This window comes from Fukomys damarensis, unplaced genomic scaffold (genome assembly GCF_012274545.1).
Source record: "Fukomys damarensis isolate Sample0158 unplaced genomic scaffold, DMR_v1.0_HiC HiC_scaffold_26, whole genome shotgun sequence".
Taxonomy (NCBI): domain Eukaryota; kingdom Metazoa; phylum Chordata; class Mammalia; order Rodentia; family Bathyergidae; genus Fukomys; species Fukomys damarensis.
The window spans coordinates 26,423,644-26,438,317 of record NW_022900938.1 but is presented as its reverse complement, the minus strand read 5'-3'; the positions used below and the strand labels follow the sequence as shown (position 1 = coordinate 26,438,317).

At 40.6% G+C, this 14,674-nt stretch overlaps 1 protein-coding gene across 3 annotated transcripts in view; it reads left to right on the top strand.

Annotated features, from left to right (window-relative positions):
• Window positions 1-6: 6 nt before the first annotated feature.
• The window catches only part of Cers6 (ceramide synthase 6), a 281,534-nt gene continuing 266,866 nt past the window's right edge, over window positions 7-14,674 (top strand). For 2 of the 3 annotated variants that reach the window (XM_010606924.2, XM_010606923.2), the window contains exon 1: window positions 7-238. In XM_010606924.2, the coding sequence (XP_010605226.1) occupies window positions 69-238 (170 nt within the window). In that variant the 5' untranslated portion in view covers window positions 7-68. Of the gene's footprint in view, window positions 239-13,807; window positions 13,864-14,674 lie in introns of those variants that run through there. The other variant, XM_010606926.2, reaches the window with a different exon arrangement.

The window sequence follows — 14,674 nt, the reverse complement described above, 5'->3', positions numbered from 1 at the left end:
CCGGGCGCCCTGCGCAAGGAGAGCTCGGCGGGTCTCGAGAGCCACAGGACAGGAGTGGACAAAGCAAGATGGCAGGGATCTTAGCCTGGTTCTGGAACGAGAGGTTCTGGCTCCCGCACAATGTCACCTGGGCAGACCTGAAGAACACGGAGGAAGCCACCTTCCCGCAGGCTGAGGACCTCTATCTCGCCTTCCCCCTGGCCTTCTGCATCTTCATGGTGCGGCTTATCTTTGAGAGGTAAGAGGGGCTGGAGCACCTCCCCTCCCCCTGCGCGCACACACACGCACGCACACACACACACTCCCGCGCACACGCACACGCGTGCTCTGTGGCGCACGCCCCCGCGCCTCCCGCGCTCGCGCTCACAACTCCCAACCTTTGTGTTGGGGGAGGGGCTGGTGAGCGCCCTCCCCAAGCCGGAGTAAGGAGCAGCCACGCGCGCTTCTGGCCTGCACACCCCGGCGTACGGATCGTTGGGACTGTCTGCAGAAGAATTCACCGGGGACTCGGGGCTTTTGGTCGCTATTTGGTTTCTCGTCGTCACTCTGAGTGTCAGGCCCGCAGTCTTGGGAAATAGTTGACAGTAGCACTCCACGTCCGTAGCCCTTAGCGGTTTTTTAAAAATGAGGTTAGGATAGGGTGGCTGCACATCCTGTGAAATAGGTAGTTGTGCCCTGTGAATATTCAAACTTATTTTGGGTGTGAGAACACACTTAAAGATTTGTCATAATTTTTGATGCGATTCCTCAGTTTGGTTAGGTATCTCCGTTGTATCCGGAACAAACTTGTGTCACTTTCATTGAGCCAGCGTTAATCTAAACTAGATTTTGCCTACCCTGCGTCCTCCGGATGCTTCAGTATTGAAACAAAACCGAGACATCGGTATAGACTTCTGTCTTTTTCTTAACTGAAAACATCACCTTCCCCTTTTTTTTTCCTCCTCCCTCCACGTTCATCAGGAAAGGCTGAATTTCTTAAATCACAAATTCACACCCCCAGGTTTGGGGATGTTGCCGAGTAGGGGAGCTCTTGCCTAGCACTTGTGATACTGAGTTCGATCCCCAGAGCCGCAAAATAAAACCCACGAATGAGCACTTCCCCTCCACCCTGCTTCTTACCCCCCACTCGCCTTTGTTTTGTTTCTTAAGCGTTCACTCTTACTATCTTGTTTGCTGTTTCTATAGCTTACTATTACTATTGGAGATGGCAGAATATATCTTTTGTATCATTTGTTGCCGGAACAGCCACAAGCTCAGGGGAACAAAAAGTACCCTTTGTTTAAGGAAGGTGTGTTTTTCTGCAGACAGTATTGTTGCTGAAGATCTGAGTCAACTGAATACTGAAATTGACATGCATAAAGGCATAGACTAAAAGACATTTTAAAATGATTGAGATCCAATACAAATATGTCATTTATCGTACCCATCGCTGACAGTGAGAAAGTGGGTGTGTTTGCAGGTTTGGAGATGCTCTAGAACAAATGTTTACTTAAAGAAAATAAAGAAGTCTTGTCTCGTCTTGCAGTCTCTCCAAAGACAAGAGCTCTCTCAGGAACAGCAGGTTGCTTTGCGTTAACATGTAGCACAGATCACATGCGGAATGGTAGTATCTGATAAGTCTGCCTGATAAATTCTGGCTCTTTGCGCTTCAGATAGCTAATGCATTTGAAGGCAGTCCTCAGTCTTTTGAAGAACAAAAGCATAGCAGCTGGAGAACTCTCTAGAGAGTATTCTATGGAGGATTCTATGCAGAATGTCATTTTTCTGACATTCCTCTCCATGCTGATGCCAGGCTGTTCATTGGGCTGGAAAAAAAAATTGTAAGAACCCGTATAGACTTGCTCTGTCTTAACAAAAACAAACACAAAACACAACACTGATGTAATGGTTGAGAACTGCAAGTTCGTTTTTCTTCCTTTGCATGATCCTGCGACTTGACTTGTTCTTGACTCTTAGGCATAGCAGACGTCCTCCCGCTGATATGCAGAGAATCGGTTTCTTTCAGGCTCTTGAGCCAAATAGAAGAGATTTAATGTCTTGTATGGGAAATGAAAGTTGATGATTAATGCTCAAAGTAGTAATCTAATAGGGCACCTATGCAGCCTAGTGCTCCTGACTTTTGGAAGAGTGTCTACATTGTTTCTTCCCATAGTCGTGATAGCTCTACTTTAACTATTAAGACCCTCCATCCTCTGAAAATCTCAGGGTACAGTTGTATCCAGAGTTAGAAATTCTGTATTTCCTTTCTCAAACCGCAGTGACACGTTCTAGGCTCCAGCCTGTGGCCTCATCTCAGTAGTGGTCATCATGGGCCTGAGTCGGTGTAGCTGTACCAACCAATATTATTAGAGGTACAGCTCACTTTAAGCACTTTGAACACAGGCACAAATCATTTTCTTTTGCAGTGTTCTGTAATGGTCAACATTATTTAAGCCTGCCTGCTGTGAATCCCTTTATAAAATGAAATGCTTTTGCAATAGGAATAATTCCCTAAAGATTTTATTTGTTTTACGCTTCTATTGTTATTTATTTAGAAGCTGAGAACGTATTAGGGAATAATATGATTACCCAGGATCTTTATTTTCCATTAAGTGATGCCAGTAGTGCCTTTGTTGAGGCTAAAATTATAGATTTGAATGCCTTCTCAGTCTCGTGTGTTTTTCTCTATACAGAAAAATACTAGTGAGTTGACTGAGTTGGGCTTTGCCCAGTTGAACAGCCCTGTCTTTTCATTTTCACTCCTGCTGTTGGGGTGTTGACAGCAGAGGCACTAGTGGCCAGAACATGCCGCTTACAGCAGCATATGGATAGCAGTATGGGAGCCCAGCATGGCTGGCTAAAAATGGAGCGGCCTAGGGTCAATGGCTTTTACGGCTCAGTCTGTGAATAGCCCAGATCTTGGTGGTTTTTATTTGCTTTTATTAATTTTTTATCAGTACGTGTTTGTAGTACAAATGATTATATTCATTACAGGCAGTTAGTACATGTACATAACACATCTTAATTCTTGGTGGTTTTTTAGCATAGCCTTTACGTTACACTTACTTCTGGGTAGGGACTGCTATAGATACTACTTGACTGACAGTAAGATCGCTATTTTAAAAAAACTGGAATTTAGCTCATGGCACTGTGCCTGCCTCACAAAAGAGCAAGGGCCCTGAGTTTGATCCCCAGTACTGCAAAAAACAAAACAAAACAAACCCCCCCCCAAACTAGATGGTTTCTCTTAGAATGAAAATTGTAGGTATGCCATTAAATTTTTGTTGCCTGGATGACAAAAGTATCAAATATTATTTAATAATGGACATTATCATCTAATTAATTTTTTGACTTAATGCTTATTTGACTTAATTTTTGACTTAATGCTCAGTATTCCACACTTAGGAATTATATAAAGAGGGATTCCTCCAACTTCACTTTTACAAAAAGATGATTTAGGGTCATGGATTTAGCTCAGTGGTTCTGCTGCCTGCCTTGCAAGTGCAAGGACCCAAGTTTGATCCTCAGTATCCTCCTCCAAAAAAGGATGATTGACTGTGATATTTACATATGTGGAGTTAAGATTCTGCTGAATCCCTGTTTGAGAAGAAAAATTCTTTATGTTATTGTTATCAAAGGTAACTTTTAATGTACTTTTTTGTGGTCTTAGAAGAGAGTGATGTTAAGAAGTATTGATTGGGAATCAGAGCACCCAGTTTCCGGTCAAAACTTACTTCATGGCGAGGCAGCCTCCTTCTTTATTCTGCTTATTTTCTCATTTATACGGTGAAGCAAATGGCCATCATAATCTAAGGTTGTTTTCCTTCGCAATTTCCTGATCCCCACGGGTCCTAGGTATACTAATTACTATCTCATGAGACTTTGAAGCAGCTTAAATATGTTTGGCTGGAAGAAATAAACCTTGTCAGAAAAAAGAGGGTTTTTTTTCATAGAAACATTCTAGTCAATAGTTTTGCTTTTAGTATTTTTAAATGTGTTTTGAGTAAAAATAATCATTTGGGCTGTTATCATATGTGCTCCAAAAAGTTACAATAGTTCAGAATAATCAACCATACTGATCCTTCAAAGAAAACAATTATTTCTTTTCCTCCAACTTTTTTTTTTCTCATGGAACCGGGTAGGCCTGACGCCTGACTGGGCTAGGAGCGAGTAGTTCATTCCTGACAGGGTGAGTCTTAAAATGCCAAGCTATGTGAGGAGCGTGGCGTATGCCAAGGGGCTGACACCAGTCTAACATGGGGCATTCAACTCCAGAACGATCTGCTGTCCCCAAACCTTGAAGGAACAGCACTGTCTCAGTTGTGTCAGAGGGAATGTCTGGCCAGTGGGCTATTTATGATTTACCTCCTATCTTTGAGGGGAAGGGGAAGGGAGACAGGGAAGGAGGAAGAGAGAAGGAGAGAAGAACGGGGTGGGAGGGGATTGTCATGTGACATTCATTATGGAAGGGTGTTCTTACAATAAAGAGACCATTATTCTTGGATATATTTCAAAAGTGTTCGGCACAATTTGCAACCAGACATGACTTACTCATGCAATCACTATAGTATGTTAATCTGTAAATGTACCTCAGATTATTAAGTGATGGTGAGAGTCAGATTAAAACCGCAGATACCTGCTTTGCTAGAGACTGGTTTAAGAGGCAATAGTTGGGTACACAATGGAATTGGTTGCCTCCTACAGTTTTGGGCTGGGCTAAAAAAAAATGGATTACAACAGATGTCTTGTTGGAAAACAACCTAAAATGAAAGTGGTGTGGTGGTATTCTTTGTGGAACTTGAGTACAATATTTTCATGTAGCAAAATAAAAGTTTGTATTTGCAGGCATGGTCATGTAGAAGTTCCTAAGAGGTTGGTTTGTGGGTAAAGAGGCATAACTTTACTTTTAATGAACAGTGCCTTAATGTGGTGGAGGAGGTGGACAAGACAACTTCATGACAGTTTAATGGCATCGCACAATAGGAAATTAACATCCTGAGTTTGCTTAGGACTTTTCCTTGAGGATAGCTGAGCTCTGTGGTCCAGGTGGGATAGTTTTCTCCTAGATTGCCAGTTGTAAGGCCTTTCAGAAGTGGTTCTTCTGTGATGGAGTGGGGTGGGTGACAATGGAAAAGCAAGGAGTTTCAGGTCTCTTTCTTTCCATCAGCATGTCAGATGCCTTACTTTTTACTCACTGATTAAACCTTATTGGCCAGTGCTGGAATCTAAGTCCATGATGTACTGTGAGAATTTAAATGTTTATTAAATGCACTTAAATTTCTTTTTCCATCATTACGCAAATCCAGATTGTCTAACATTTTATTATTACTTTTGTTTTTTTTTTTGTGCTGGGGATCGAACTTGGGTTCTTGTGCTTGAGAGTCAGGCGCTGGAACCACTAAATCCCTGGCCTTATTGTTACTTTCTTATAAAGCAAGATTATATTTTTTTTCCATACTATCTTCTTTTGACCATTTCTTAAAATGCTTTTGAGTCAGGAGACTGGAGTTCCAGATTTTATTTGATAGGGATAATGTGTCACTTAATGTTTCTAGGACTTGTTTTTCTTTCTTTTTTTAAAAAGTCTTAGAAAAGATTGCCTCTTATACTACCGCCATCATTCTGTATTTGAGATATCCTGAGAAGTTCTATTGCTAAAATTTTATTTGTTGATTTATTTCTCTCCACTGTTCAAATGGATTTTATAAGCTTTTCTGGGGCGGTCATTCTTTCCTGACACCATAATCTTTATTATCTGCTGTAAATAATTATGCTATGGCACAATTGAACCCAATATGGTGATTCTTACGGTGTATTTTGGGGGTTTCTTGTTAGAATGCTATGAATGCTTCACCAATCACTGTGACTTGGTGTTCATGTTTGACTACTACAATAATTGACATTTTAAGTGAGTAACCTTCTAAATTTTGGAAATAATGGGAGCTAATATTTATTCTTTAATGAGTTTACTACTTTACTTGGTTTACGTAATTTTATCCTTTCTCATCCCCTAGGAGACAGATACTAATTTTTACCTAATTTTACAGATGAAACTAAGGATCGAGAATTTAGGAAATACACATAACTTTTTATAGCTTAAAATAGAAATGCTGACTCTTTGAGCTATGTTTCTTGATCTAATAATTTTGGTGATCTCCTAGCTCAAAGCAAATTATCTATGAGCCATATATTCCATTTATAATATATAATATATATATTTTATATGCAGCCTTTTCCACTTAATGATGTAGTCTGAACATTTTCCATGTAATTAAATTGACTCAAAAATATTTTCACTGATTACATTATTCTATACCAGTGATGGTGAACCTTTTACAGCTTTCAGTGATATAAGCAGATGGCTGCATCATATTTGCCACAGGTTCACCACCACAGTTCTACACTGTGCATATACCACATTTCATTTACTCATTTCCCATACTTTTGTTGGGCTTTTGGGCTGTTTATATAAATCTCTCGATTTCTGTTGATTTCCGAAGGAACATGTAATGGTTAGTCTTGGTTGTCAACTTAATTGGATTAAGAAACACCTAGGAAATTAGTAAAGTACACTTGTGGGTGTGTCTGGGAAGATGTTTCCAAGAAAGACTGGCAAGTGACACAGCACCTGGGGTGCCAGGTGGGACAAAAAAGGAAGAAGTCAGACAGCACAGGCTTCTTTCCCTCATCTTCCGGGCTGCTGAGGTGGGCACCTCTCCTTGCCACGCCCTTCTACCGTGTTTTCTGACTCACCTGAGGCCTATAGCAGTGGGGTCAGCCTACCGTGGACCGAGACACAAAGGATAAATATTTTAATATTCTGCATAGATACAAGTTGCCAAATAGTGCTCTAGAAATCCTATACCCATTTGTAGATTCTTGTCAGAATGAAGATGATCATTGAGATTTTTCTGAGAGTTGACAAAAATATTATTGTTATAGTATGATTGTGTTTTTACGTTACTCACGATTGAACTTACTTAAAATACTTATTGATCACTCGTATTTCACTTTCTCTGGATTCACTTCTATTTTTCTATTCCGATGAAATGAGGAAGAATAACAATAGTTGTTACCCTGTATCATTATCTTCAAACTAGTTACTCAGGGTAAAAGACATAAATCAAAAAAATGCTTACAAAAAAGAGACAGTAACACAAATCTTTTTCTCAAAGCGGAGACTTTGCCTTTACAGTATTTTTTTAAGTGAAGTGGCTGCCTTCTCACCTTTCTCCTTCTTCCTTCTGCTTTACTTTATCATTACAGAATGGTTGCACTTTTGTCTGTTTCTCTCTTCACATATTTACACTCTTACTTCTTTCTGCCTCCTGGCTTTCCCCATGAGCTAGTCTCTATCATTAGGAAGAAAGCTTTTCCGAGTCCCCCTAGTGGGAGGGATGCATTCAAGAAGATAAACAGAATGATGTGCTGACTTTTATTATGCAAAGTGTACAGAAGCTGGTGCGGTACATGCGTGATTCTAACAGTGGGAGGCTGAGGTAGGAGGGTCACAAGTTTGATACCAGCTTGGGCAAATTAGTGATTCAGTGTGACCCTGTCTCAAAAATAAAACAAACAAACAAAAAAATGGGCTGAGCATGTAGCACAAGGGCTGAGAAGAAGACTGACCCATAAAGAATGAACGTTTTTGAGGCTAAGGGTGTAGTTCAGTGGTAGAGCTCTTACCTAGCATGCACAATAGCCTGCGTTTTCATCCAAAGTGCCACAGGAAAAAGAAATTTTTTATGAAGGGAAATTCAGGGTTAGAACCTAATCTGGTTTATATTGTCTTTCCAAACTTTTGGTTAGAAATAACTTAACAGGCTTATCTGGAGGAAAACAAAAATCAAAACCAGTAAGCACCACTTTTCATACCCATTAGTATGGTTGCTATCAGAGTGAACAAACCAAACAACCAAAGAGAAAATAAGAAGTGTTGACTAGGATGAAGACAGATTGGATTCTTTGTGAGCTGCAGGTGGCAAGGTAGAATGGTATAGCTGCTGTGGAAAAGATCATGGATGATCCTCACAAAATTAAAAGTAGAATTGCCATATAGTAATACAGTATGGTAATTCCACCTCTGATTATATGTCTTAAAGAACTGAAATCAGGGTCTCAAAGAGCTATTCGTACATCCAAATTTTTAGCAGCATTATTCACAATAGTCAAGAGTTTACCATCAACAAAAAGTTACTAGAAATAACTATCTTCATTTGCTAGGCTTGGGATTTTTCTTGTGGGTACAAACCCTAGTCCTCTTAATCTTAGTTTCCTCAAGCACTATTTTTAAAAATGTGTAACTCTCTTCAGATCTAGGAGAGACCCTCTTTCAAGCGTCATCTGGCAAAGGTGGCTCGGAAGAGAGTGGGGAGGGCAGAAGGTTTACTATCCAGGGAGTGCACAAATGTCTTGGGTCTTTTTGTGGAAAGCACTTGAACCAAACAACTTACCTGAAATCCAATTCAGTAATTGTAAAGGGGAAATACAAAAAAGGAGAACCAAGTGTCTTTAAGAATGCACTGTATGGTTTCAGAGGATTCCCTAGAATTACAGTAAGTACACAATCCACTTAAAGCAAACCAGGGTAATAGGATCAAATTCTCTCAAGCCAAGTGACCCATACCACAGATGGGCCCTGTGGAAGCTTTGGCTAAGTGAAGGTCAGATTTGACTTCTCTCCCTCTCTTTCATTTTAATTTTACATACATTTTGTAACCAAATGATTTAAACATTGAATACTTGAAGATAAATTGTCTCAAAAGCTGCATATTATAAAGGCAATCAGATTGGAAGCATTGGTAGGCACACATTGCAGAACAGTAGTTTTTGAAGTTTATCCTAATATTTAGCTGTTGTACAAAACTCTCCATAACTTATCTATGAAAATATTTTTGGCATTTTTTGGAAAGAATTTTCTTTTCCTTTGTAACTGTCCTTGGTAGTGAACTTCCCTTGGCTGGTTGCTCGGTCCTATTCCGACTTTTGCTTTTATGACCTCAGAATTGCCTGTGGGTTTTTGCTTATTTATTTATTTATTTGAGGGAGAGGGGTAGTCGTGAAAATACACAAAGGGTTTTTTAATTACAGGAGAGGTACATTTCTGTACTAGGTAATCTCTTTTACTAGGTGACCTAGGACTAACTTTTGTTTGTGACTTACCTTTGTGTAAATGCTACATCTTATTTTTGAAAGTTTTCAGATTATGAAGCTATTGTTGCTGACCTGGTGCTTTGATTGAGTGTATTTTCTTCTTTTCTTCACCCCCACGTGTCCCTCCATCTCTTTCTTTTGCACCTCTCTTCCAGTTGTCATGGTACAGACCCCTTAAAATCATGGGAAATCTGCAAGGAAGAGGAAGAGCAAAGAGTTTAGAGTTGGGAGGAGCTACAGAAAACAATCTAAAATCTCGTCCAGGGACATAGCTGGGTCGGTATCAGAGTAAAAGCTGCCAGCTAGTCTGAGTGGCTCTGTACATCTTGTAATAGATCACCATTTCAAAACAGAATAATGTGACTTGGTCATTTAAGCAGAGTGGCAGTTTGGGTACAATAGCTGGAGTGAAGGAAAAATTAGAAAGAAGCAGTCAGTCATTCAGGCACCATGGAAATCAGGAGAATGTAGGGGCTTTTGTGTTTCAGAGGGTGTGTGGATATCTTGGAGCACTTGGGCAGGCCTGATGGTGCCAGAGCGTTTAAATTACATTTGTGTTTTGTGTGTCCGTTGTAATTCATTAGAAATGTATATTTCTGACTAGAATTAAAGGGAACGTGGATGGCATATCAGGAAGATTATAGAACTTGGGTTTAAATCCAAACACTGCCTGCCCCCCTCATTGGCTTTCTGACATTTGGTGCCCTCACTTGGAAAATGGGGATTATGTTTGCATAATACTGGAGGACTGCATGAGAAGCTGTTGAAACGGGACTCAGTAAAAACTGGGTCTTAAAAGTGCATGCTGTATAGGACATAATTGATACCGTAGTGTGGTATTTAGCACCTACTTGAGAAAGAAAGTTCTGTAATGTGATTTAGTGTGGGGGGTCCCCTGCAGGCCATGTAGCTTGTGGAGCCTGTAGGGCTTGTTTGTATATTTGATCTTGGAACTGGAGGATTTACTTGTTCCATAGAAGAATAAATATTTAGAGTGTTAGCTTTGAAACACCATGATCTCTTCAGCACTGTGCCTATTTAGGGAGGAAAATGTGTTGAAGCCTTTTTTCTCAGCGTTCCTAATGTGTATTTTATACCAGGAACCCATTTCTATTTGTTTTCAGAAAACTGTTTCTAATAGTGAAGGTTTTCTTTGGGTAGGGGCTGGGGATTGAACCCATGCTAGCTGAGTGCACTACTACTAAGCTACTTTCCCAGCCCTTTTCCAAGTTTGTTTTGAGATAAGGTTTCATTAAATTGCCCAGACTGACTTCAAATTTGTGATCCACTGTGCCTGGCAATAGTGAAGTTTTAAACAAGTGACAGGCAGTTATGTGCCAGGTTGGGCCTGCTGTCCCAGGTTCTGCACCATTGGTGGGGAGAGCTCCTGGAAGAATAGTCTTGCACTGGTCAAGTTTCTTAAGAAAGTTGCCTTTCAGCGGGGGGGGCCTTATGCAGATATTCCAATCTATTTCCCACCCTCAGTCTCACCCTAAAGTTCCTTTTTTATTCAGTGTAGTTTTAATGGAAAATGGATTGATTATTCAACCACTGGTAATGACTAATATCAAATGTGACATTTATATTGATTTAAGACCTGGGCTGCAATATGGCCCTGCCACTTATTAGCTACAGGTTTAGGAACAAATTAACCTCTCCAAGCTTAGCTTCGATTTGAAACTCTGTTGTGCTGAGGATTAAATAAGATAACATGTGTATTGTGTGGAGAGCAATGCCTCAGTCACTGGAATAGTGACTACCTATTGGGTTTTATTTAAATCCACATACACATTGATATACAATCACTTTTTGAGTGTTTGTTGGAACTCTGATTTGCATAAATGAGAAGTTACTGGCCTCAATTTTATGTGATGGCATGCATGACATATTCCATTACTGTATGATAGACCCCTTTTCACTTTTTTGATACGGTCATTTGAGTCTCTATTTTCTTTCCTTTTCTGAGGAAGATTCTGGTCCTCAGTGGTAACTGATGGAAAACAGCTCTACCACCTTACTGTTGAACTGGGCCTACCTCCTAGTTATGTACTACATTTTGCTTAGACCGTACATTAACATTTAGATAGCACAAAAATATTTTTTCTAGTCAAAGCCTCCTAGTAAGGCCTTGAGACTGACATTTATTGATTACTTTCAGAAAATTAAGCCTAGTGGATTATCTTTAGTGGCATTTGGATGATCATAGTTACAAAGATGGAAGCATTCAAAATTGGCTAAAACAATACACATGTATATTTTTTCCTCAAGAGAAACAAATCTGCACTTTCAAGTTTGTACTTACATTTGTATGAAATGTGGCTAACCTTGCCTGACCAAATTAGTTCAAAAGGATTTGTACCTGCTTTCACCTACAGGCATTTTCCCAACTCTGCATAATTTAAGTATAATTTGTAAATAGCTGGCCATATAAATAATTTTTAAAGTCTGCCATTTTAGAGGTATTAATAAAGGACATCTTAAGGTAATTAAATATGACATTTGTGGTGGATTGTCTTTTAAATGAGGACGTAAGGTAAAGATGAATCTAGACTAGAAAGAGAAATTACTACCATGAGAATGGTGTATCTTTTAATTTAGTCATAGTTTCGTAGGATCGTAATGTGTTCACCCAAAGAGTAGGGTCTGTCATGGACCAGACAACAGTAGTAATGGAGGGTGGGCCTGGGGACGTCCTGCCCTGGGTGTCTGTGACAATGGGTATGTTATTTGTAGAAGATTAAAATAACTGACTTAAAGTTGACCTGATTTTTATGAGCACCATGTGAAACCAGTTCTAGACATGTCAGTGATAGAAGTGATAAAGCACTCCTCCCCCAGGGACACTGCTCCTACCTTCGACCTCCCCACTCCCTGAAACCCCTGTCAGATACCTTGTAGGCATGGACGATCTGAAGGCCCACTTTTTGAGAGATACTGGCAGCAACAAAACGAAAGAAAACCTTCCACCTCTCATCTTATGTTGCTATCAAAATATCTAGGCCTGGAGCCGTGAAGTTGCCTCCCCACGCCTCACCTCAGAGCCTGGCAGAGCCTGGCTTCTGTAGAACCGCAGGCAGAGCCATTGCAGAGTAATCATCGGGCCAGGGAGCACTGAAACAGTTGTTGCCCTACCTGATCACTCACCCTGCTAAACCCATGCTAGTCACCAGCCAGAGGGGTTTCCACAACAAAACAGCCCTGCTGCCTCTCCTCAGGAGGCTTAGCACGCATGGTGGTGGCCTGCCACACTGTCCAGGTGCCATATTTCAAGGCTTTTTTTTTTTTTAAGGCAATCAAAGGGCTTCCCATTAATCATAGGTTGCAGCTATTCTGTGGAGGGCAGAGCTCATTCTGTGATAAGCCTGGGACAAGTTCTTGGTGCACTACTTCCTGCATGTGGAGCCTGTGTCACTGAGAAATGTAACTTTTTATTTTTCTCCACCTGGTGTGTGCTGCTTCTTCTGTTTTAAGCGCCCTACTTAACTTGCTGCCTGTGACACTGTAAAGGGTCAGGGGAGAGCACAAAAGTAGGCAACGCGGGTAGTGGGGGTTGTTAGTCAGATGCTATTTCTAAGAAGGGTGTAAGCTGTCAAGTCTTGCTGCCTGTGTGTTTCACACGTATGACTTTGTTGAGTTTTACAGTGTGTGATGCTTACTTTTGCTAGACTTGGGGACCTGTGGTTTACTTGGAAGAATGAGGATCCTGAAATAAACACGCCAGGGAACTAAGGGTATCTTAGAGTGTAAGGAGAGAGGTGCTGGAAATTCCGGCTGCTCTGAGGCCACCTGCCTGAGAGGCAGCCTTTAGCAGTGGGTGTCCTAGCAGGAGCAGGGCTTGCTGAGGCAGCACCTGTCCCCACTGCCCCAGCTGTCCACACTTGGCGCAGTGTCAAGCCATGGAAGATTGGGTGGAGGACAACTAGTCACCACTTCGGGACTGTAGCTGATTGTTTGTTCCATTTGACAGCTGGTTCCTGTTTGCCGGGTGTTTCTGCATCCTCCCCTGTTGCTTAGGACCTCCTCAGTCCACACCTCAAGGGTCTGGGGTAAATGGACTCTCTGAATTGGGAAGGGGATCTCCAGTACTCACATTTGCTGGGCAGTAGTGAGTCTGGGAAAATCCAGTTAGAAAGGTAGTTTCTAAGAGCTTGTATCTCAGTTTTTGCTAACTTTCATTTAAAAATGTTTAATATTTAGCAAACATGTAATAAATAACATGGAACAAATGCTCTTTCTGTTTTCAAAGATAACTTCATGGATTTAGATTATTTTTTCTGATTAAAAAAAGGAAATATATTTGAGTTATTGTATTTCCCACAACTTTGAAATGACAGATTCTTCTGTTTGGTAAGCAGTTTTCCCCTTGCTCAGAGTTGAAGATGAGACCAAAAAAAAGTCATATTAAAAGCAGAATCAAACTGGCCTTTCTCCCCATAAGTCCCATTCCATTTTCTAACCAGTATCTAATCCTTTACTCAGGGGTCAAATCTAAGGAATGTTGTTTGGCTGTCTAGAACCTTTTTGTATTAGATGCGCTTAGCTGCTAGAAACTTCTTATTGCCCCTTTCAAAAGCCCAACTAAGAATCAAAATGCTACTCTGAATGAGAACTGCTAAAGTAAATAGTATATGATGACATCTTTCAGATGTTGACAAAAGGTTATATTTGTCTTTTCAGGTGGAGCTAAACACAATCTTTGGTCGGAGACCCAATGTTCAGATTTGTGGAGAGGTAGCTTTGGGGAAGGGGTAAAGGTGGGGAAGGGAGAGGTACAGGGGAGTGGGGAGAACAACTGAGAGTGCAGACACTGACTGCTGTGTGTGTGTGTGTGTGTGTGTGTGTGTGTGTGCGCGCGTGCAACTAAACAGGTCACAGAGCTGTGTGATTTCAGTTTCAGATTCCGTCTTGGTGGAATCTTGGTTACTACCGTAACCTAGTGGATATTAGATATAAACCTAAGAGCTCCTCAAATGTGTAATCACCACTTTCATAACAAATGTTCACATGGTTTTATTTTATTCTATGTGAATAGTATACATACAGAAACATGTGGAAAAGTACACCTGAGTGGCTAGATCATTGAATTATCACAGCAAAGTGAAGATACCATGCCTTCGCTACTTAGAATCCAGGTAAAGAAAGAGAACAACCCTAGCATGCTTCCTACTAACCTTCGTCTACACTAGTGTTTACTTATCTTTGTAAATTAAAGAAAAATGATTTGCAGCATGAAAATGCAAGACCTGATCTTTCCAACAAAATTCACTGTTCTATTCATGACCTTTGATTCCTGTGGAGAAGAATGCAGACACTGGTGCTCGCCGCTACAAACCCATCCTGTTCTCTTCTCGTTGGGTTAAGTTCATGCACATGCTTGTGAGTGCACATGTGTGTGTGCTTAAAAAAACTGGTTAGTATTTGACTATCATATTTAATACATTAAAGAAATTACTTAGAAATGAGTGGGAAGAGGATGTGAGAACGTGAGCAAGTGAGAACCCAGTCAGAATCCCCACTTTCACATCTTATTATTATTGTTGTT